The sequence below is a fragment of the Oncorhynchus mykiss genome, chromosome 8, assembly GCF_057628025.1.
Source record: "Oncorhynchus mykiss isolate SJ-2025 chromosome 8, ASM5762802v1, whole genome shotgun sequence".
In the NCBI taxonomy this organism is placed as follows: domain Eukaryota; kingdom Metazoa; phylum Chordata; class Actinopteri; order Salmoniformes; family Salmonidae; genus Oncorhynchus; species Oncorhynchus mykiss.
Window position 1 is genome coordinate 20,150,841 of NC_143029.1, and position 22,776 is coordinate 20,173,616.

At 41.4% G+C, this 22,776-nt stretch overlaps 1 protein-coding gene across 2 annotated transcripts in view; it reads left to right on the forward strand.

The window, feature by feature from the left end:
- LOC110529552 (lethal(3)malignant brain tumor-like protein 3) overlaps window positions 1–22,776 on the forward strand; it is a 42,424-nt gene continuing 19,648 nt past the window's right edge. For both annotated transcript variants that reach the window (XM_021611811.3, XM_021611812.3), the window contains exons 1-18: window positions 1–334; window positions 1,940–2,064; window positions 3,697–3,808; window positions 5,266–5,431; window positions 6,465–6,612; window positions 7,222–7,306; window positions 7,559–7,653; window positions 7,960–8,064; window positions 8,423–8,558; window positions 9,199–9,290; window positions 9,994–10,145; window positions 12,100–12,176; window positions 13,360–13,445; window positions 13,593–13,703; window positions 17,237–17,351; window positions 19,672–19,774; window positions 21,476–21,631; window positions 21,976–22,077. In XM_021611811.3, the coding sequence (XP_021467486.3) occupies window positions 1,957–2,064; window positions 3,697–3,808; window positions 5,266–5,431; window positions 6,465–6,612; window positions 7,222–7,306; window positions 7,559–7,653; window positions 7,960–8,064; window positions 8,423–8,558; window positions 9,199–9,290; window positions 9,994–10,145; window positions 12,100–12,176; window positions 13,360–13,445; window positions 13,593–13,703; window positions 17,237–17,351; window positions 19,672–19,774; window positions 21,476–21,631; window positions 21,976–22,077 (1,949 nt within the window). In that variant the 5' untranslated portion in view covers window positions 1–334; window positions 1,940–1,956. The remainder of the gene's footprint in view (window positions 335–1,939; window positions 2,065–3,696; window positions 3,809–5,265; window positions 5,432–6,464; window positions 6,613–7,221; window positions 7,307–7,558; window positions 7,654–7,959; window positions 8,065–8,422; window positions 8,559–9,198; window positions 9,291–9,993; window positions 10,146–12,099; window positions 12,177–13,359; window positions 13,446–13,592; window positions 13,704–17,236; window positions 17,352–19,671; window positions 19,775–21,475; window positions 21,632–21,975; window positions 22,078–22,776) is intronic.

Consider the following 22,776-nt stretch of genomic DNA (forward strand, 5'->3'; position numbering starts at 1 on the left):
ACCCCGTTTCACTGTCGACAAGCACACTGGGTTGTATTTTTAGTAACATGGTATTCGTGCTCTTGTATTCCCATTATCGCATATTTCATTCTCCAAATATCCACAACGCATCAATAATCATTTGCTGGTGATTTTATTTCGATGGCAACGTTATGCGACAAATAATGGTTAAATCTATAAATATTTTGTTACTCAACCAGCTAAAACTTTCGATATTGCCATCATGTGTTCTTCAGTCTAGCTGGGGCACTCACTGCAGGCACTCGCTCAGAGCCACGCTCATGCGCATTGACGGCTGCCTGGGCAATTTGTCAGTACTCGTGGGAGAATTTGGGTAAGAAACAGACAAATTAAAACAAATGTACTTTACGATAAAACAGTCAATGCAGGAAATTATGTCTTATTGTAATTAGTGATCTATTGTGTAGTCTAATACTTTCGTGAGAGGTTCATTGCGACGGAATTTGACCAAAACTTAGCAATAAAGTACAAAACGACTGGACGTGTCATCAATAATATCAGCCAGGAAGAGGTTCAATGTAAAGCGTTAATCTATTGCGTTCTAAAATTGTAACAAAAGTTGCGTTGAAAATTACTGCAATCGATAGAAAATATGTTGCGCTACATTTCTTGTCTCTTGTAGACGTATATAATAATGGTATATTGTACTCTTTCAAGAATAATGCGCTTCAGTGTAATTCCCGGTTATGGATGTGGAAAGGAGGAACTGTGCGCTTGACAAGCGATTTGGACTAAAATATTTATATCACCATTTCCTTCCAAAAAGCTGTCAAGGCAGTTAAATATAATTTTTGTTGTAGTGCAACGAGTCTGCAGGCCTGCCGGTGAGAATTATATAGAGTATATTCCAGCTCCGCCATTTTGGGAAACTGCCTTTAAAACACATTAAATAGTATCAGAGCAAAGAAAAGTGTTTAGATCTGATACAATGCATGTTGGGCGTCTTGCTAAGGGACATCGCTACATACCTGTAACACTCCTAGTTGGAATACAAAGGAAATGCGAACTGGTTGCGCCCAACCGAATAATTTAACCCCACTCGTAATAAAAACTATTTGACTCAAAGAGCTCGAAATAAATATGAATAACCCTCACAACCGGTAGTGAGCATCTGATGATAAAATCTAACACACGTGGAGAATAATATGTGCACAGTCAACATGCGGAATTTTCCTTTGTAATAATATTTTTGGATCATTCAAAAAAGTATTCCCGCAACGATGCAATTTTGACGCTTAGCAGATAGGAGTAATCCTTCAAATAGTTTGGGTTGTAAATTAAATTATATGCTTAGGTCAATTTGAAGTTACTTCCATATTGCAATTTCAGAAATGACTGTCAACGATTTGCTGTTGATATAGGCTACTGTAACTGCCTGAATGCCTATAGCTTATGGGCGCATACATAAAACATAAATTATAGCCAATACCCTACCCCAATGTCAGGAATTGTATTTGAAAGACAGCAATATTGATGCATAATATTGCATAAACTATCAATAATTCATATTTTCTATAAAATATATTAGACATTTTCGTCTCGATTTTTTGTTCAGTGATTTCATTGTTGAATAGGGTCTGAAAGTTTCAAACGCAGTCGTCTTAATGTTGTCAGCAATGACCTCTAGTGGTTGATGCACGTCATCGAGTTCCAATCACATGGCTTCCGCTGTTTCGACAATAGTGAAATATTGTTGCAAAGCAGCTCTGTGAAATATTATTGAAACATTGTTGCCAATCGGCTCTGTTGAACGTCACTTTGTTTTTCTTCATTTCATTTGAGTTGCACTTTAATTAGCTAATGTAATAAAAAGCCTTATAAAGTCAGTTTATGTACATTTAGTAGGCCTATGACATATTTATTATGCAGTGCATTATTAATTGTCTGGCTTGGCTTCATCTATCATTGTCTATTTCAGATATCACCATTTTTAATATGGATGAGTCTACAAACATCACAAATGCAGTAACCCCTGATTTTGATGTGTATGGTGCCATGGACTGGAGTGAGGGTGTTGGGACCTTACCTGGGAGTGAGCTAAAGGTACAGATCACCACAATAGCCAAAAAGGTTCAATATTGTCATATACATATATATACAGTACCAGTCAAATGTTTGGACACACCTACTCATTCAAGGGTTTCGCTTTATTTGGACTATTTTCTACATTGAAAGCGTTGCACACTCTTGGCATTCTCTCAACCAGCTTTACCTGGAATGCTTTTCCAACCGTCTTGAAGGAGTTTCCACATATGCTGAGCACTTGTTGGAAGCTTAACCTCCACTCTGCGGTTCAACTTATCCCAAACCATCTCAATTGGGTTGAGGTCAGGTGCTTGTGGAGGCCAGGTCAACTGATGCAGCACCCCATCACTCTCCTTCTTTGTCAAATAGCCCTTACACAGCCTGGAGGTGTGTTGGGTCATTGTCCTGATAAAAAAAATAATAGTCCCACTAAGCTCAAACCAGATGGGATTGTGTATCGCTGCAGAATGCTGTAGTAGCCATGCTGGTTAAGTGTGCCTTGAATTTGAAATAAATCACCAGCAAAGCACCCCCACACCATCACACCTCCTCCATGCATCACGGTGGGAACCACCCATGCAGAGATCATCTGTTCATCTACTCTGCATCTCACAAAGACACAGCGGTTGGAACTAAAAATCTCACATTTCTTGGTCCAAGCAAGTCTTTTCTTCATATTGGTGTCCTATAGTGGTGGTTTCTTTGCAGCAATTCGACCATGAAGGCCTGATTCACACAGTCTCCTCTGAACAGTTGATGTTGAGATGTGTCTGTTTCTTGACCTCTGTGAATCATTTATTTGGGCTGCATTTCTGAGGCTGGTAACTCTAATGAATTTATCATCTGCAGCAGAGGTAACTCTGTGTCTTCCTTTCCTGTGGCGGTCCTCATTAGAGACTGTGTCATCATTGCGGTTGATGGTTTTTGCGACTGCACTTGAAGAAACTTTCGAAGTTCTTGAAATATCCGGATTGACTGACCTTCATGTCTTAAAATAATGATGGACTGTCATTTCACTGTGCCTATTTGAGTTTTTCTTGTCATAATATGGGCTTGGTCTTTTACCAAACAGGGCTATCTTCTTATTCCAATCCTACCTTGTCACAACACAACTTATTGGCTCAAACGCATTAAGAAGGAAAGAAATTCCACAAATGAACTTTTAACAAGGCACACCTGTTAATTGAAATATATTCCAGGTGATTACCTCATGAAGCTGGTTGAGAGAATGTCAAGAGTGTGCAAAGATGTCATCAAGGCATAGAGTGGCTATTCTGAATAATTTGTTTAACACTTTATTTGTTACTACATGATTCATATGGGTTATTTCATAGTTTTGAGGTCTTCACTATTATTCTACAATGTAAGAAATAGTAAAAACATAAATGAGTAGGTGTGTCCAAACTTTTGACGGGTACTGTAAATATTTGTATTATACCAAGCAGAAAAATGAAACATTATAATGAAATTAAATTAGCCGTTTTTGTAATGACAAATGCAATGTTATATATAATTGTGTACATCATAAATTGTAAAAATCATAATTCGTTTTAGTTTTTCCTGACCATGTTGCATGGCCCTAATCACAGTATTCATCTAAATATAATGAATATAATTACTCCTCACGTGTGTGTGTGTTATGTTTATCAGTTTAAGGTGAATGAGTTTGGAGTCTTGGAGGTCCTAACAGAGGAGGGAGATGATGAGAGGGTGAAGAAGTCTCATGCTACCACTACATGGGCAGTGCCCACTGTTCAGGAGGGTAAGATGGCATTGTTCAATGTACACAACTTTGATATGCTCCCAACAGGGATATATTTGTGAGATGTAAGCCTACACTTGTACAATGTTTGTATCCCCATTGGGATCTTACATAATATGCACCTGTCTCTCTAGCACCTGACCTGGTGGGATGTGCATATATTTACTCTTTCATCTTCCTCTTTCAAGTAAGCATGTTTAACTGACGGTTTTCACTACCTTACCACATACCACATACACAATCTTCAAGAAACGACTTCACATCAGTAGTGGTGGCTTTGTTTTTATGACTATTCACAACACCAGATAATTACATCAGGTAACTGTGCTTTCTGAAAAATGCTTTCATCTTTTAGTTTAGGATACCTCTGATATATGCATTTTCCACAATATTACATTGTCATAATTGTGCCTAACCTTATAGGTATGATAATTAGTTAAATTGAGCTCAAAGCTAAGAAAGTGATGAATAATGATCATTAAAAGTGGTCAGCTGTCAGCTATCTATTGGAGCGTTTCTGATTAGCTGAGATCTCAAATGCCTTTAATGTACAGTATGTGTTAGTTTAGCTCGTGGCTATATTGTTGTTTAAAAATATAAAATAGGGTATCAAATATAATTTTATTTGTCACATACACCGAATACAACAGGTATATACCGTGAAATGCTTACTTACAAGCCCTTAACCAACAATGCAGTTCAAGAAATATAGTTAATAAAATATTTACAAAATAAACTAAAGTAAAAAATAAATCAAATCAATCAAAAGTAACACAAAACATTTCCATAACAATATTGAGGCTAAATACAGGGGGTACCGGTACCGAGTCAGTGTGCGGGGGTACAGATTAAATACAGGGGGTACCGGTACCGAGTCAGTGTGCGGGGGTACAGATTAAATACAGGGGGTACCGGTACCGAGTCAGTGTGCGGGGCTACAGATTAAATACAGGGGGTACCGGTACCGAGTCAGTGTGCGGGGGTACAGATTAAATACAGGGGGTACCGGTACCGAGTCAGTGTGCGGGGGTACAGATTAAATACAGGGGGTACCGGTACCAAGTCAGTGTGCGGGGGTACAGATTAGTCAAGGTCATTTGTAACGTGACAATTCATAGAAATAACCAGCAAGTAGCAGTAGTGTAAAAACAAAGGGGGAGGGGGAGTCAATGTAAATAGTCCGGGTGGCCATTTGATTAGTTGTTCAGCATTCTTATGGCTTCGGGGTAAAAGCTGTTAAGGAGTCTTTTGGTCCCAGACTTGGCGCTCCGGTACTGCTTGCGGTGCATATGACTTGGGTGACTGGAGTATTTGACCATTACCCTGTTCTTATTGACCCTGAGCTTAGAAACGTTTCATTAGCCACACAGGAGATGGGTGAGGATGACTTTGTGACTCTCTCTCTTTCCCTTTCTCCCTCTTTCTCTCTCTCTCTCCCTCTCTTACTCCCTCCCCAGCCCTCTCAGACAGTGCGTGTGTGGCGGTGAAAGAGGAGAGGCAGGAGGGTCAGTGGGCCCAGAGAGGCCTGGTGTGTGTGCGTTGCCAGAGGAAGGGCTCCCCCGTGGATTTCCTGTCTGACTGCCTTCACTGCAGCGAGCGCTGTCTGCAGCAGGACCAGCAGGAGTGAGTGGGCTGGGGAGGACTAGAGATTTATTAGGGTCCAGGGGGTCTGGCCTGGTCCTAACTGCAGTGTCTGCCTGATGCTGTGGGAAAATATTATGCTACTTTCTGGTAGTTGAACTGCTGTTTATTGAGCTCTTGAGGTTATTCCTTTTGTAATAACTTTCCCTTATGTACAATACACTGAAATAATAGCGGTGACAGACTCACATAGTCAATGTTGATATCATACACTGATGCCAAATGATCAACTATTTTGAAACACCAATATAGATTAAAAAAAGGTTGTACTGGTATCATATTTTCTCTTTCTCAATTTGCTCATATGAACAACTATAAACATCCTTCATTTGCTTAAAAAAAAATCAATGAGTCTCCCTCCTAAAATGTTTTTGGGGCCAGCCATCCTATGCAGAGTGGAAGCCAGGAATAATCGATCAGTTAGTTAATGTAAAGACTGGTGGTGATGCTAATGCATGCTCTGAGCTGGGGAGAGAGAGAGCCAGTGCTGCATTGCCGTGGGCACCATGTATCCATTGTCTTATAGGAGGAGAAGCTGCCAACAGAACGTTACATCTTAAAGTGGTATTCCCTCTGTGGATTTACGACTGCCATGGCAACAGAGAAAGGAAAATACTGCCTATGCATCCTATAATAAATAGTTAATTACACTTAATTAGAAACATTTTGAGTTAGATTACAATAAAAAATATATCTTTTTTTGATTTTGCCCATTTTATAGCTGATGATGATACGATTATTCATAGGCAGCCGTCACCAGGAATAAGTCAATGTAGGCACAATGCGTTATCAATATGAAATACATGTGGTCCTCATTTACATTTTTGACTTCAATTATTTGCCGTGAATTAACACTGTATTGAGCTGGTCATACTTTAGATATTTTGACAGAAACATTTCCCAGTTGAATTATTACTGAAACTATAGTTTTTAACAATGATAATCCTTTTTGCATAACCTTTTAGAAACCTTCTAGTTTCTAAATCACTGGTACTCTGTGTTCTTTCCACTGCAGTGAGCTGAAGCTGAAGAAAGAGGTGTCTAAGAGCAATGGGGAGGTGGTGGGGGTCAGCTGTAAGAGGCCTCTGCAGCAGTACAAGGAGAGCCTAGCTGACAAGATGGACACCACAGAGGTCCTGCCTGACGACCATGATGAGGACTATGTCAGTATTACTTTATACTCCAACGAATATTGGACTTTTTTTTTTTTTACCAGTGTTGTTATCCGGAATTCTTATCCATGCCCCCCCCCCCCCCCCCCCCCTCACTTTTACAGACATTGTGTACCTACTAAATCACTCCCAACATTTTAAGACATTTACTGATATTTCATCACATTTTGTAGATGTTGCTTTTGTGATATAAAGACGCTATAGACAAATAGTTCCAGAGCTCTGTCTGTACATTTTTTTGCATCACTCCAGATTGCACAAGATTATGAGGGATGATACATTAGCCTTACATGTCTTTCACTGCCGAGGTGTCGTAACTAAATTAATACCTCTCACAAAGTTCTGTGACCTGATTGGTGCTGAAAACTCGCTGATAGTCTCTGATTTATCATTAATGTTTCAAAATGGAAACATTTCAATGTATACACAAATTCAGAATTATTTCCATACTACCTCATAAATACTGTCCTGATTGCCTGCACCAACATATCACATTGCTCTAGTCTATACTGTATTTGTGAGTATTCTTAGGCTCATTAGAATGTTCCTGAATATTAGAGTGTTCTAGTGTGTAAATCCTGCTGTTTGTGCATCAAACAGGAGGAGAAAGACAGCAGGAAGGCGACGCGTGGAGCTCCGCGAGGCAGGAGGAAGCGGAGGGGGGATGCAGCCCTGCTGAGACACAGTAAGTAGAAACAGGCAGTGGAAGGGGCACCTGTATTTGCTGTGTCCCAAATGGCACCCTATCCCCTATGTAGTGCACTTTGGGGCCTGATCAAAGGTATAGAGGATCGGGTGCCAATAGGGACTGTCTCTTGGGACAGAATCTTCTCACTATTTCCAAATCACTATATTCCTATAATCACTGCCATTGCACACACACAAACTGTATGTAATAATTGATTGCTTGTTACAATCAAATCGTTATTTATGGCAGCTGTTCCATATGGAGGGAAGAAGAAGTCTTGGTGTTGGGCCTCCTATCTGGAGCAGGACAAAGCCATCGCTGCCCCCACTAAACTGTTCAAAGAGGTGAGCTATCATACCCCCCAGGCCTGTCTAGAATTGGTTATTAACTGAGGTCTAACCCATTAGCATTCTCTGTTTCCTTCGAGTCATTCTAATCTTTCTCCTATTTCTCCTTTACAGCTTGTCATTCAGCGTTTATATGCAATTTCACAACAAGGCTACATTGTGTCCTGCATGTTTAGAGTTAATTTATTCAACTCATTAATCATATTATTATTTTCCTACAGCAACACTGTTAAGTTCATTATTTATTCTACATAAGTCTGGGAATATGTATTTTAAACTAATGATGTCCCATTTTCCTTTCAGCACCAGGCCTTCCCCCAGAGTAAGAATGGATTCCGGGTGGGGATGAGGCTGGAGGGTGTGGACCCAGAACATCCCTCCATGTACTGTGTGCTCACTGTAGCTGAGGTAACCTCTCACCTCGACTCATCATCGCTGCCCTCTTAGAGGAGTCTCAGTTCATGGCATGGATTTCTTCAGCTTTGGGAAGATCTGAAGCAAAGTCTGCATTGTCATTGTTCTTGTTCCAGTGCAAAGCAATAGTTGTGTTCACTAACATGTACTGTATGTGTTGCTATGCAATGGCATTTAGCAAATTACAGTATTAATACGACCATAAATGCTTGTTTGGTTTTGAGTTATGTCTACTTTTCTATTTTGGCATCATGTGCACTTCTGGTCAGTATTCTGCTACTTCATCTCTGAGTAGCAAATACAGGATGACCATGTTAGGTATGAAGATGCTTAATGCTTCTTCCATGTTTAGGTTTCAGGACACCGAATACGGCTTCACTTTGACAAGAACTTGGACTGCTATGACTTCTGGGTGAATTCCAACTCGGCAGACATCCACCCTGTGGGATGGTGTGAGAAAACGGGACACAAGCTGCACCCCCCCAAAGGTAAGAGACATGCTACCTTTGACAGATATCCACCTGGAAAAGATAATAACGTATGGATTGCTTGTCATTTTGGATGGGATATTTTGAAACGGTTACTTCAGCACTTCCTCATCTTCTTCTCATTAGTATTTCCTTACTGCTGTATTGTAATTTGAGCTAATTTGCATCAACAGGGAATTTGAATTATTATTATGTGGATTATTATAATTAGTGGCCATTTTTGTAGGGGTTGATAAAAAAAATTGTAAGGGAAAATCAAGTCTGACATTTCAAAGTATCATTTTTTTACCTCAAATACACTACACGTCTTAAATGTCTTGCATTGCAGGAAAGTTCTCTTGCAACAGGGTGATCAAATTAATATCCTACATCTGTATGCGAGACTAGTCATTTAGGGATGGTTACAGTGTGTATACTTTGACAAGCAGGTGTGCAAGCAGGTTACCCATGGCAACTGGAAAACGGTTCTAAACTATTTTGAAAACACAAAGAACACAAAGATTTTATTTATATGACTTCTATGTATGATTACTAGCACTGTAATTTAACCAGCGATATTTAATAAGGAGTAAAATAATTTCCCCCCAGTTCTTAATGGAAACGTGACTATAATCCTTGTCATTTCTCTATGGATGGACAGGTATGAAGGATGAGGAGTTCAGCTGGTCGTCATACATCAAACAGAGCAAAGCCCAGGCAGCTCCCAAGGCCCTGTTTGAGAATCAGAACACGGTAAGAGAAGCCTACAGAACTAGATTTGGCCGGGGACACACTCCGATGCATGAACACAAATGAAATCGACATTCATCATTGTCCATTTTTGACCGTCAGAAGTACAACTCAAGTAAACTATTTTCGGACGAGTTGCATTCAAATTTTGTCAATCATCCCCGTTGTCATTCATCCGGCAACAGATGACTCCCATTTAAAAAGCATTTGCTCCATCCGAAATTCTCTGACACAAAATCTCAATGTGTCCACTTTCATATTGCTTTAGTAGTAGCGTTTTACCACCACTTGGTAAAAGTGTTTAGTTAAGACTACACATCATTCATTGAAGTACAGTACTTGACATCAGCCCATTCAACATAGATTTGACGCTGATGCATGTGCAGTTTAAATGGTTTAAAGTACAGGTGTGGTTTTCTACAGCAGGAAAATAGTCCTGCAGCAACAGGAAATGTTAATTATTATGTGGATTATAATTAATTGACTTTTTTTTGTAAGGGTTGATACATTTTTTCTTAAGTCTGACATTTCTAAGTGGAAATTACAAGCCTCAGAAGCCTTCAGAATACACTACAAGTTTAAAATGTCCTGCATTGCAAAAGTTATCCTACAACAAACAGGGTGATCAAATTAAGATCCTATATCTGTAGGGTTATGGATGAAGTAACTTTTGCCTCTGAGTAACCGTCCTATGTATATTTTCCAGACTGTCACCCCTTTAGGATTCAGAATTGGGATGAAGCTGGAGGCCATTGACAAGAAGAACCCCTCCTTCATCTGTGTTGCCACAGTAACAGACATGGTGGACAGTCGATTCCTGGTGCACTTTGATAATTGGGATGAGAGCTATGACTTCTGGTAATGTCTAACTTTGTGATTACATTTCCTTCAGTACTCAAAATCAAAGCACTGTATCATCACCAGCAGTGATTTGTGTTAACTGATGCCGTATCATAATCATATTGCTTTGGAGTCTGTGTTGGTTTAGCTTGTTGCAGAATTGGACACTAGATGGAGCTAGATTATTAAAACAGAAGGTTTGTGTCTGGGAGGAGAAAATCATTGCCTCTTACCAAAGTGTTTGTTATTTATATTTTACACAAGCAAACATGCTACATCACTTGAATCTGCATTATTGCTTTCAGATTTGGAAGACAAAAATGTCTGTACCATGAATTATTATTTTGACACTGGCACGCACATCACTTTTCTCACAATTATTTAGTCTTATTTTTTCTCCCTTTTATTGGTTTCTTATTGCATTTGTTTGTCTCACAATTCTTAATGCTTCCGTTTCCCCCCTCGGTTTTCATCACTCCAACCCTTGTTGATTGTCACCATTGTGTGACTTTCTGACTGAGAACTGCGTGTGTGGTTACAGTCGTTACTGTCAATTCGTGCCCACTCTGACCTCTCCCAGCTGTGGATTTAGATTGTCAGCCAGGAGGAAGCCTCAGTCTGCACGATGCAGGAGCTTGTATTGGTTGAATTATGGATGATCGTCAATAAATCTCAAGAAGGAGTTAGAGAAAGAGTAGAGCCCAGAGCGGCTAAGGTAGGAGCAGACTCATCCAGGGAGGTGACTTTCTCACACGTGATGTCACTACGTATCACATCAGCCAGTTACAGCCAGTCACAGGCCACTCCAACATCACAGCTCGGGCCAGAGAGCAGCTAAACTACTCCACTCTGCTCCACCCTGACCTGGCCAGAGAGTAGGACACTAGGGGGGAGTGCAGCGATACAAATTATTTTGGTTTCATGTGCTGAAGACATCTATAAATCGGTCTACTAATACAGGACTAGTAAAAGCCCATTGCACTACTGAGATTATTCCATACTGGAATACCGCAATAGGGATTGGCTTTACAGTATGTTGAGTACATGGTGAAATAGTAAACAGTTTAACTCTCCAAAGATATTTCAGTAACAGCCTATTGGACAAGTAAGGAGGGTTGCAATATACTAAACAGATTTGCAAGCCCCTTGCAATTTATCCAGCAATGTCGATGCAATAACGACATCATAACAGTAGTAATACCTGTAGTTGCACCTAAACAATGCTACTCATCAGGTCAATGATGTGCCCTACTGATGTTTGTCGTGCAGAGAGGTATTCTTAGGAAGCTGTGAGAGAAGTGTCCTTTCTCACCCTGACTGTCCTGATACATCAAAGTGTATGGTGCATAACATGCCATCATGGCTAAATGCACGCCACAGTGTCAGACTCTGTCACATTGTCAATTGATTTATTCCTCTGTCTGTATTCGCAGTCATTAACATGATCCTTATTCAATCACTCATAACAGTGGGGATTCATATCATAAACTTCATGTCTTTAACAGTTTATGGAGACAGGGGGAAAGGGAAAGGGGGATACCTAGTCAGTTGCACAACTGAATGCGTTCCACATTTAACCCAACCTTTCAGTTTCTGGCCGAATGGCAGGTAGCCTAGTGGTTAAGAGTGTTAGGCCAGTAACTGAAAGGTCACTGGTTTGAATCCCGAGCTGGCAAGTTAAAAAATATCTACTGTTCTGCCCTTGAGCAAGGTAGTTAACCCCCAACAACTGCTCCTCGTGTGCTGATGATGTCGTTTAAGGCGGCCCCCTGCACCTCTCTGATTCAGAGGGGTTGGGTTGAATGTGGAAGACATATTTAGCTTGAATGCATTCAGTTGTGCAACTGACTAGATATTCCCTTTCCCTCTTAATGGCTAGGCTAACTGCCGCCAAGGAAATAGGAAAGGGGGAAATTTGACATTGGTGAGCTGATGGCATTTTAACCACTGTCCTTCTCCTGCTCTTCTGTAGGTGTGATGCAACCAGTCCCTACATCCACGCAGTGGGCTGGTGTCAAGACAACGACAAGATTCTCACGACCCCTCCAGGTGACATACTAACTCCTGTCAATCATTATTGTCACTATTTGTCCTGTAGATACCAATATGTAGTGTGTAATGATGACTGACCATACAGTTATACAAGGAACCCAAACCGGCTGCGCGCGTGCGCCATCGTGCATAACTGTATTTTGTCCCCCTACACCAAACGCGATCACGACTTGCAGCGCGATCTGCGTCATAAATAGAAAGGAGTTCTATTTTATCCCTTGGCATCGCAGACGCTTGTTGGCGCGCGCGAGCAGTGTGGGTGCAATAATTGAATAACATTGATTTCTACATTTATTTTGCGACACTCGCGCACGCGAATTGTCCGGTCTGTTAGATGCGTCGTGTGCGAGCGTCGCAAAATAAATGTAGAAATCCATGTTATTCAATTATTGCGCGCGCCAACGAGCGTCTGCGATGCCAAGGGTTAAAATAGAACTCGTTTCTATTTATGACGCAGATCGCGCTGCAAGTCCTGCCTCTCCCATCTCCTCATTGGTTAATAGAAGCAGGTACCCACGTGCCATCTCCTCATTGGTTATACCCACGTGGGTGATTGAAAGACAAAGTGTTTTGCCGGTTGTTGTGGTAATACTATGAAAGTGTAGATGCCAATCACCATATAAGTTCAAAGATGAAAAAGCCTGGAAGGAGAAGAGATGACTAGAAACAATTCGGTTGGCCGTTTTTCAGTGGATTCATTGTTCGAGTAGAGGACCTTGTGCATTTCAGGTAAAATAACAACTCAATGTTTTAAATCTCAGGACAAATTAGCTAGCAACAGCAAGCTAGCTAAATAGGACAAATTAGCTAGCAAGTGCAAGCTAACTAGCTAAATTGCCATACATGTTTTATGCTTTTCGACCTGTCCCCAAATTAATGTAATTGGTTCAGAGTTTGTTTTGATATTTTAACCTGCGTGTCGTGATCGCGTTTGGTGTAGGGGGACAAAATAAATGTTTGCACGATGGCGCACGCGCGCAGCCGGTTTGGGTTCTGTGTTAGAGTAAAAAAACACATGAAAAGTTCCCAAACAGATGATCTGATCTATAAATGATGTTATTCCACTGTGGAGTAGACAGATGGTTCCGAGTACCAGAAAGCACAAGGGACTTTACCCGCCTGCCCACTCACTACATAATATAGCATATAATAACATCCTCAATCTTTTTCCTTGCTCTAGGTTACCCCAGTGTCAAGGATTTCTCCTGGGGAAAGTATCTGGAGGAGACCAACTCATCACCGGCCCCTGCCAGGGCTTTCAAAGGGGTGAGGCTGTTTCTCTCTATCCTCGGCCCGTAAGACGATGTGGCAGCCCCCCATCCACATCCAAACACAATTTAATAGAGTAGCCTAGCTGGCTGTCTGCCTGCTGCAGAGTGACATATGACATGCGGCCCCCCTCTCCCTCTACAGAAACCCCCTCACACCTTCCTGCCACTCATGAAGCTGGAGACGGTAGACAAGAGGAACCCCATGCTTGTCAGAGTGGCCACCGTGGTAGACACTGAGGACCACAGGATCCAAGTGAGAACATATCTATCACTCTCTATCTACTGTAAACTTCTCCTTAGATCGCGCACCCAGCCCATCCATGTTTTTGATCTATGCCAGAGCAAGCACACCTGATACAACTTGTCAACTAATCATCAAGCCAATGAGTAGGTGAATCAGGAGAGCTAGTTCAGGGCAAAAACTAAATAGTGAAATGTCTGGGGGTCCCCAAGGAGAGCTTTGAGACCCAATGATCTATCTGACTCCTGTCACTGTGTCTATCATTATCTATCCGTGTCTATCTGACCCCTGTGTCTACCGGTATCTACAGAATCTGCACTCCACACTGGATTCATTCAAAATGGCAGTGTCACTCAGCTGTAGCGACACTTCTATCTGTGTCAATAACTAGGAATGCTCCCTTCCTCCTATCACTAGTGTGTAGTTCAGACCGGGAGATGAGTTTCACCAGGTGTTATGTGTGGTTCAGTTCAGCTGTACAGGAGGATTAGCCATTACATCAATCATCTGCACTCTGAACTACAATATGTCACTTTTTAGATTTGAAAGAGTATAATCTTAGATGACAGCATTATATGCCTAATCCGAGCTCTGTATAGCGCCTATATTTCAACATTTCTCTGGAAAAAATGTAAAGGAATTTCACATAGAAAGTTGGAAGGAAATGAAAGGGTCCTTTATATGGCAAATAAGTGAATTGCACTGATGTACTGCATTAGGAATGAATCAAAAAATGATTAAAGTCCCTGGCATTGTCACATCCCATTGTCCCAGTACATTTTTTATGTAATTTGTTATATTTAACTAGGCAAGTCAGTTAAGAACAAATTCTCATTTACAATGACGGCCTACTCTGGCCAAACCCGGACTACGCTGGGCCAATTGTGCGCCGCCCTATGGGACTCCCAATCACGGCCGGATGTGATACAGCCTGGATTCGAACAGGGTACTATAGTGATATGCAGTGCCTTAGACCCCTCGGGAACCCGAGTGGTGTCAAATGAACATCTGCCTGAATTTCTCAGTGAGATCATTTTGAGGAGCACTATAAGCTTCACTTTCCATGAACTCTGAAGTGAACAGTAGTTCAGTGCCAGTGGCCAGACTGCTGCCTGGGGGGAGTCATGAGGGGATTGTATTGTGCTGGGACATTAGTGCAGGACAGGTATCTATCCGCAGAGGGCAGTAGTGTCACCTCCCCCTTATTCTCTCATCCCTCTCTCCTCTTCTCTAACCTGCTGCTCCTGCTGATGGGCCATAGAGTAGTCTTTCTTTCCCCTGCTCTCTAGCCCTACAGTATGTCAATGCCTTTACCTCAGCCTTATTTATGTCTACACTGTTCAGTCATCTCAGTCTAAACCCTTCTGTCCATTGAGCAAAAATAACCCTTCATAGCATATCTCCACTCTATACAGTCCCTCAGGTTTCTAAAGTCCTAACCCCTACCTGTCCACCTACTGGACGATTACCCCGATTCATTCTCTGATTCATTCTCAGTTTACATATTTATTCATGGATCTACCGACTCCAGGAGAATCCTTTTTCAAATCACGCAAGACAAAATGTTTGTTTTTATTTGGAATTGTAAACCAGATAAAATTAAACAGGCATATTTATAAAACGATCATGAGTTTGGAAGGTTAAAACTATTCAATATTAAGGCATTACACCTCTCTCTTACAGCCTCCATTAGTCAAAAATGATATCTAAATCCAAACTGGTTACTAAGAGAGGCCCATCCTATGCTTAAGAGTGGGCTCTTTGCCTTTTTGCAGATTAAAACCGTACATTTTCGGTTTATTGACAATGGATCCCTGTTTAAGTATCCTCCTTTATAAATTAAGCCACAAAGAGTTGGCTACAATTTCAATTTCATCCTCCAGGAAATGCAGATCAAATATTACAGCAAATAATATGGCTGAACTCCACTGTACTGATAGAGAAAACAACAATTTTCTTAGAAAACATTTACAAGAAGGGTATAATATTTATGAAGAACATTGTAAACAAGGATGGTAAAATGATGTCACACAAGAAACCCCCCCCTGGATTCACCTGGTTAGTCTATGTCATGGAAAGAGCAGGCATTCATTTCAATTTAAGCTATTATATCAAATCCTTGCTACAAAAAGAATACTCAATATATGGGGCATTGAACAGTCAGCATTGTGCAGACTCTGCCACGAGGAAACAGAATCAATAGAACATGTTTTCTGGTACTGTCCATTGGCAGCTCGCTTTTAGAGGAATGGTCGTTATGGTTGTTATGCCAGGAATGGTTGTTATGTCATAATATCAGGGTTCAGATGGGCCTGCAAACTGTATTGTTAGTGGATCTGAAAAAATGTGATCAGTCATTGTGAAATATCATTACACTCTTCTGTAAAGTATTTATTTTTAGGGCAATATCGTCAGAAATGTTACAAATAGGGAGGTTCAGGACCCTCATAACACATCACAGTCAAGTGGAGGGATGTATTGCAAAAGGAAATAGCAAAACTGTATTATACTGGGAAAGATGGGTTAGACTGTGGACATTGGAGGGTCGGAGTTAAGATCACAATGAATGGTGGATTTACCCGCTGTGGGTGAACATTCAGAACTTGCAGAATGAGGAAATCAGGAATAGATCTATAATTATTTAACTACATGTACCGTACATATGAGCGAAAATAGCTGTAAGTAGAAGTATTGTTATCAGTTAGTTTACTCCAGTCAGGAGAGGGGTGATACGGTTGGAGACAATACATAAGAAAGGGGAATTAGAAATTATGCAGAGTTAAATTGATAGAACCCAATACCTATCAACAACATTCAAGCTGATCTACCTCCCCCCACACTCACACACAAATATATTAAATAAGTCCTAACCCCTAAACTGTACTCTACTTTCACTCCTCCATTTATATACAAGCCTTTAGATGTGATCTGGACCTCTGTCCTGACTTTTATCTTCCATTCCACCACCACCATTCCAAGGCAGTGTTCTCTAAATCTCCTTCCATCCCCACCATCACTATCACTCACACACAAACCAACACGACATGCATTTCATGCTCTCATTGTCCTGCGTTATCTTACTGCTTCCCCTTCTCCAGTTCCTCTGAAAACCATCACTTGCTTCATATTTCATGTTGTCTTCAACTGTAAAATAGTAATAAGGGGGTTCAGCCAGGGAGGGAAGAAGGCTGTAGACTAGGACGCTCTGCCTTTCCACAACTCCCTGATGTGCTCCTGTCTCCTCTTGTTTGCCCCAGACTGTGAAGCACACTCTCATTGTCAGGAGTGTGAATCAGAACTGAGGGAGAGATAGTGATCAACTAGGCTGTGTGTCTGCCTCACATAGATAGCAGGGCTAGCCAGCTGTAAGAGGCAGCGACAGGGGCTTCAGTCGGAGACAATACTTGTCAGGTAGACTGGCGCAATCAGTAGTTCTGCTTCTTACCTCCAAGACATGTCCTTATCATGTCTACCATGGTTTTGACAATCTCTTTTCCCCACATTTCTATATTTAGCTATTGTCCTTGTTTTGTGTGTTCCTTTAGATCCATTTTGACGGCTGGACGGATAAGTATGACTACTGGGTGGACACAGACAGCCCAGACATCCACCCTGCGGGCTGGTGTGCTAAGACAGGCCACCCCCTCCAGCCCCCGATCAGTGAGTGGCTTTATGACTCATCCTAATCTGTTCATGTCCAGCTCCCTGCCTCAGTTCAAGACCTATGGTTCATAGCAGACACACTCAGAGCCAGGCCTCCATTGATCCTGCTATTTCTCATCCCATTCCATCATAAATGGCGTAATATGCTTTCCCTGAAAAGACGGTTCCAACTTTACATTGTTTTAATCTGATCTGCCGTCATTATATTTAAGAAGTAGTTGAAGCCTTGTTTGTGAAAATAATTGCTCAAAATAACTCAAGATGTTTGATGGCTCCCGAGTCCGGCTCCTGAGTCCTGTCCTGAAATCATGTGGTCAATATCCTGTATTTTACCCAGAGGATGCTGGGAGCAGAACAAAGAACTTCCCTCTGCCTCCCCTTCCTGATCATTTCTCCCTGTGTAATGGTGTCCATGGAAACGTGGAGTGGAGAAGTCGATGCTGCCGTCATATTTCAGAGTACAGAGCTACTGCTTCACATGGCAGCTCACTCGTGTCATAAGGACAGATTCAGGGAGATATCTGCTTTTTCTCTACCTGTATGGCTCTCATTAGTACCAACTCCTTCTGAGGTTGACACCTACTCCTTGTGACTCTGAGGCTATCCTAATATGGACATTGTACTGCCCATTAGCATTACATGAATCCAATAGATTTTGTAACATTATTCTAGGATGGTTTGCCTGAAGTCATGTTGTGGATAATGTCTCACTAGGTACAGTGCAAGTCAAACGTTTGGACACACCTACTCATTCAATGATTTTTCTTTATTTTTACCCTTTTATACATTGTAAAATAATAGTGAAGACATCACAACTATGAAATAACATACATGAAATCATGTAGTAACTAGAAAAAGTGTTAAACAAAAAATATATTTGATATTTTAGATTCTTCAAAGTAGCCACCCTTGACCTTGATGACAGCTTTGCACACTCTTGGCATTCTCTCAACCAGTTTCATGAGGCAATCACCTGGAATGCATTTCAATTAACAGGTGCGTCTTGTTAAAAGTTAATTTGTGGACTGTTTTGTCCAAAAGTCTTGAAGAAATTCTCACATATGCTGAGCAGTTGTTGGCATCTTTTCCTTCACTCTGCAGTCCAACTCATCCCAAACCATCTCAATTGATTTCAGGTCAGGTGATTGTGGAGATCAGGTCATCTGATGCAGCACTACATCACTCTCCTTCTTGGTCAAATAGCCCTTACACAGCCTGGAGGTCCTGTGATAGTCCCACTAAGCACAAACCAGATGGGATGGCGTATCGCTGCAGAATGCTGTGGTAGCCATGCTGGTTAAGTGTGCTTTGAAATCTAAATAAATCACAGAGAGTGTCACCAGCAAAGCACCCCCACACATCACACCTCCTCCTCCATGCTTCACAGTGGGAAGTACACATGCGGAGATCATCTGTTCACCTACTTTGCATCTCACAAAGACACAGCGGTTGGAACCAAAAATCAAAAATTTGGACTCATCAGACCAAAGCACAGATTTCCACCGGTCTAAAGTCCATTGCTTGTTTTTCTTGGCCCAAGCAAATCTCTTCTTCTTATTGGTGTCCTGATTCACACAGTCTCCTCTGAACATTTGATGTTGAGATGTGTTTGTCACTTGAACTCTGAAGCATTTATTTGGGCTGCAATTTCTGAGGCTGGTAACTAATGAACTTATCCTCTGCAGCAGAGGTAACTCTTGGTCTTCCTTTCCTGTGGCAGTCCACATGAGATCCAGTTTCAACATAGCGCTTGATGGTTTTTGCAACTGCACTTGAAGAAGCTTTGAAAGTTCTTGTCATTTTCAGGATTGACTGACCTTCATGTCTTAAAGTAATGATGGACTGTCATTTCTCTTTGCTTATTTGAGCTGTTCTTGCCATAATATGGACTTGGTTATCTACCAAATAGGGCTATCTTCTGTATACCACCCATACCTTGTCACAACACAAATGATTGGCTCAAATACCACAAATTAACTTTTAACAAGACACACCTGTTAATTGAAATGCATTCCAGGTGACTGCCTCATGAAACTGGTTGAGAGAATGCCAAGAGTGTGCAAAGCTGTCATTAAGGCAAAGGGTGGCTACTTTGAAGTATCTCAAGTATAAAATATATTTAGATTTGTTTAACACTTTTTTGCTTACTACATGATTCCATGTGTCATTTCATAGTTTTGATGTCTTCACTATTATTCTGAAATGTAGAAAATAGTAAAAAATAAAGAAAAACCCTTGAATGTAGGTAGGTGTGTCCAAACGTTTGACTGGTACAGTAGATATACAGTAGTAATATCTCCCCTCTCCTCATCCCCAGGTCCACAGGAGCTGTTTGAGTCATCAGGGCAGGGCGGATGTCCCACCCCAGGGTGTAAAGGTGTGGGCCACATCAAAGGAGCCCGCTACTCTGGCCACCACAGGTGCTCTCTCTCTCACAGCACTCAATATGGCTGGCCAGGATTAAAACTTCCATCTACTGGAAACTGACACTTATAGGGCTCCCGAGCAGTCTAAGGCAATGCATCTCAGTGCTAGTGGCATCACTACAGATCCTGGTTCGATTCCAGGCTGTATCACAACCGGCCGTGAATGGGAGTAGCATAGGGTGGCGCACAATTGGCCCAACGTCTTCCGGGGTAGGGTTTGGCCGGGGTAGGCCGTTATTGTAAATCATAATTTGTTCTAAAGGTTAAATAAAAAATTATACAAATAACACCAACAGGCTTCATATGGTCAAACTGGGTCTTCTTGCTCATTGATCAACCGGGTTACATGTATTAGCCGATATTGTAGCATAGACATCCGTAATGCAAAAGACACCCAATATATGCCTACAGCAGCTGTGTTAGGTCTGGATGTCAACAGTTTTGGTATTGTACATGATCCACACGTACCTGTATGCCCCTGAGGTGAGGCTGTATATAGGCTGTATAATTGGCTGTGTGGAGCTAGAAGCACAGCCGTGTAAGCGCATGAGTGTCACTCTCTCCCATCAGTATTCATCACCATTCTTTCCCTTTTCTCCTAAGAAACCACATCTCCACTCTCCATACACCTACAATGATGCATCTGCATCAGCTGGCTTTCTTACAGCATATACCCCTCCAGGTGTAGTATATCTACTAATGTGAGCAGAAAAATATTTGCAGAAAAGGCTAAATGACTCTGACGTTTAAGTCCTACATTATATATTTACCTGAGGTCATAGATGCTGCGGTAGAGACACTTTTTAATGGGAACACTGTACCATGGTTCAGTATCTGTAATGTAAGCTGATTAACCTTGGAGTCTGAGTACATAATGTAGTTTATTCAAATGTATCTATGGAATGAAGGGCGCTTTATCAGGATTTGTGGGCTAACCTGGCATATTAAACAGGTAGCGCCACAGCTAGCTATGGACAGAAATAATGGGGAAGATCCTCATTTTAATAAAAATGTGTGACAGTGGCCAGGGAGGAATGAGAGAGGGATTAGAGGAGAATGAGAAAAAACGCTTCTATTTCTCTTCTCTCCTCTCATCAGTCAGTGGTCGCAGTTACTCAACCATCCATACCCCCATGTATATGCAAATATGTTGTTTATATATTTCCTTTTTAGTGGAGTTAAAGTATGTTTCCCCCAAAGTTAATGAGAAGTTGTACATTACACAGGTGGGAGGTGATAATGCACTGTGAAGAAGTAGTCACAGTCTGCACACTGCTATTGTCTGCAGCAAATGTAAATGTGCTTCCAAATTGAGATTCATCACCCTGGAATTAATTACGTCAACCCCAGCGACTCAGAATTCTTTGGTTTGCTGCAGTGACTATTGAGAAGTACTTGGAACTGTGTAAACTAACATGTTTTATAGCAAAATCATATTTTGCCCGATTAGACAGGAAAGAGAGTCTGTGACACGCTCTCAGTGTGAGACAACTTCTCTATTCTCATTATTTATTATTGCTTTTATTGATTCTGTCCCCAAGAACATTGATGTGTGAAATCATATCTTGTCTGATGGTGACATATGTTATGTTATGTTACCTTATTAAGTTATAATGAAGTCCTATTATGAAGTTGGTATTACACAAAGTCCTTTTTCTGAAATCAGTCATTTGTAATAAGTTTTCTGATTTGCAGTGCGGTGGGATGCCCATACTCTGATCTCAACATCAACAAGGACTCAGTGCTGCCAGACCGTCTGAGTGGTGAGATGCCAGGGTCAGGAGGACTGGGCCGACCCCGACGGGCAGAACCCAACCCAGAGAACCACCCAGCTCTAGCTCTCACTGCAGAGTAAGGACCAATTAGTAACCAGAACACGCTCAGAATGCTCTTAACTAATCAACATTCTCAGACATTCCCAGACAGATGTTGTAGGGGGAAAAATATACAGTATAATTCCTGAGTTTGGCTGAAACTATCATCGTGTAGCTTCATATTTTGAAATATAACTGCATTTCTAAATTCCTTGAAGCATTTTAGCAGCTTAACACCCAAATAAGTGTGAACAGCCCTCATCTATTTCTGTCTGAAGTGACTAAACATTCTTAACAGTTCCCCGCCAGCCATGGCTCTCTTATTATGGATGTTCTTTCTGCACAACTTAAAAGCAATTCCTCTCTCTGACAATTTCTTAGCAAACACTTAAGCGCCAACACAAATCACCTGGAAAAGCCTGGCAGGGGTGAGATGGCTGGCAGCGGCATGGCGAAACCCGCCGGCACAGAGCCCAAGAGGAGGTGAGTGGCCCTTACAATGCATGTGAATAACCCTGCTCTCCGGAATGGCTGCCAGACCTCGCATTAAATCTGATGGTGGTGGTGTGTGACTGTACTGTATTATTACTGCCTGCCTGCCTGCCTGCCTGCCCGCCCGCCCGCCGGTCCAGTGTTGGACTCTTGATAGGACTGTGAGGATTTGATAGTCACGTAACTGATTTGATAGTCACGTAACAGGTTGTGACTAGCTTGTGAATTTCTGATGTTGGTGTGAAATCTGCGAGACATGACTCGATCTTCACTTCTCCCAAGCCTGTTGGGGAGTTGCAGTGATGAGACAAGATCGCAATTGGATATCACAAAATTGGGAAGAAAAAGGCAGTGAAATACAATACAAAATAAAAATTCCCCCCCCCAATTGTTTTTTATATAGTTATATTATGTAAGAATAATGGTGCAACACTAATAAATACAATAATATTTTATAACAAATGTGCGTTCTTACACGTTGGATAGCGGTCACTGTCCGCGGTTCTGAAACATAATCTTCAGTTTGCCGTTGAATTGGTGCCTTTCCCTGTACAGTACCAGTCAAATGTTTGGACACACCTACTCATTCACTTTTCTGGTTACTACATGATTCCATATGTCTTATTTCATAGTTTTGATGTCTTCACTATTATTCTACAATGTAGAAAATCGTTTTTTTTTAAATAGCTG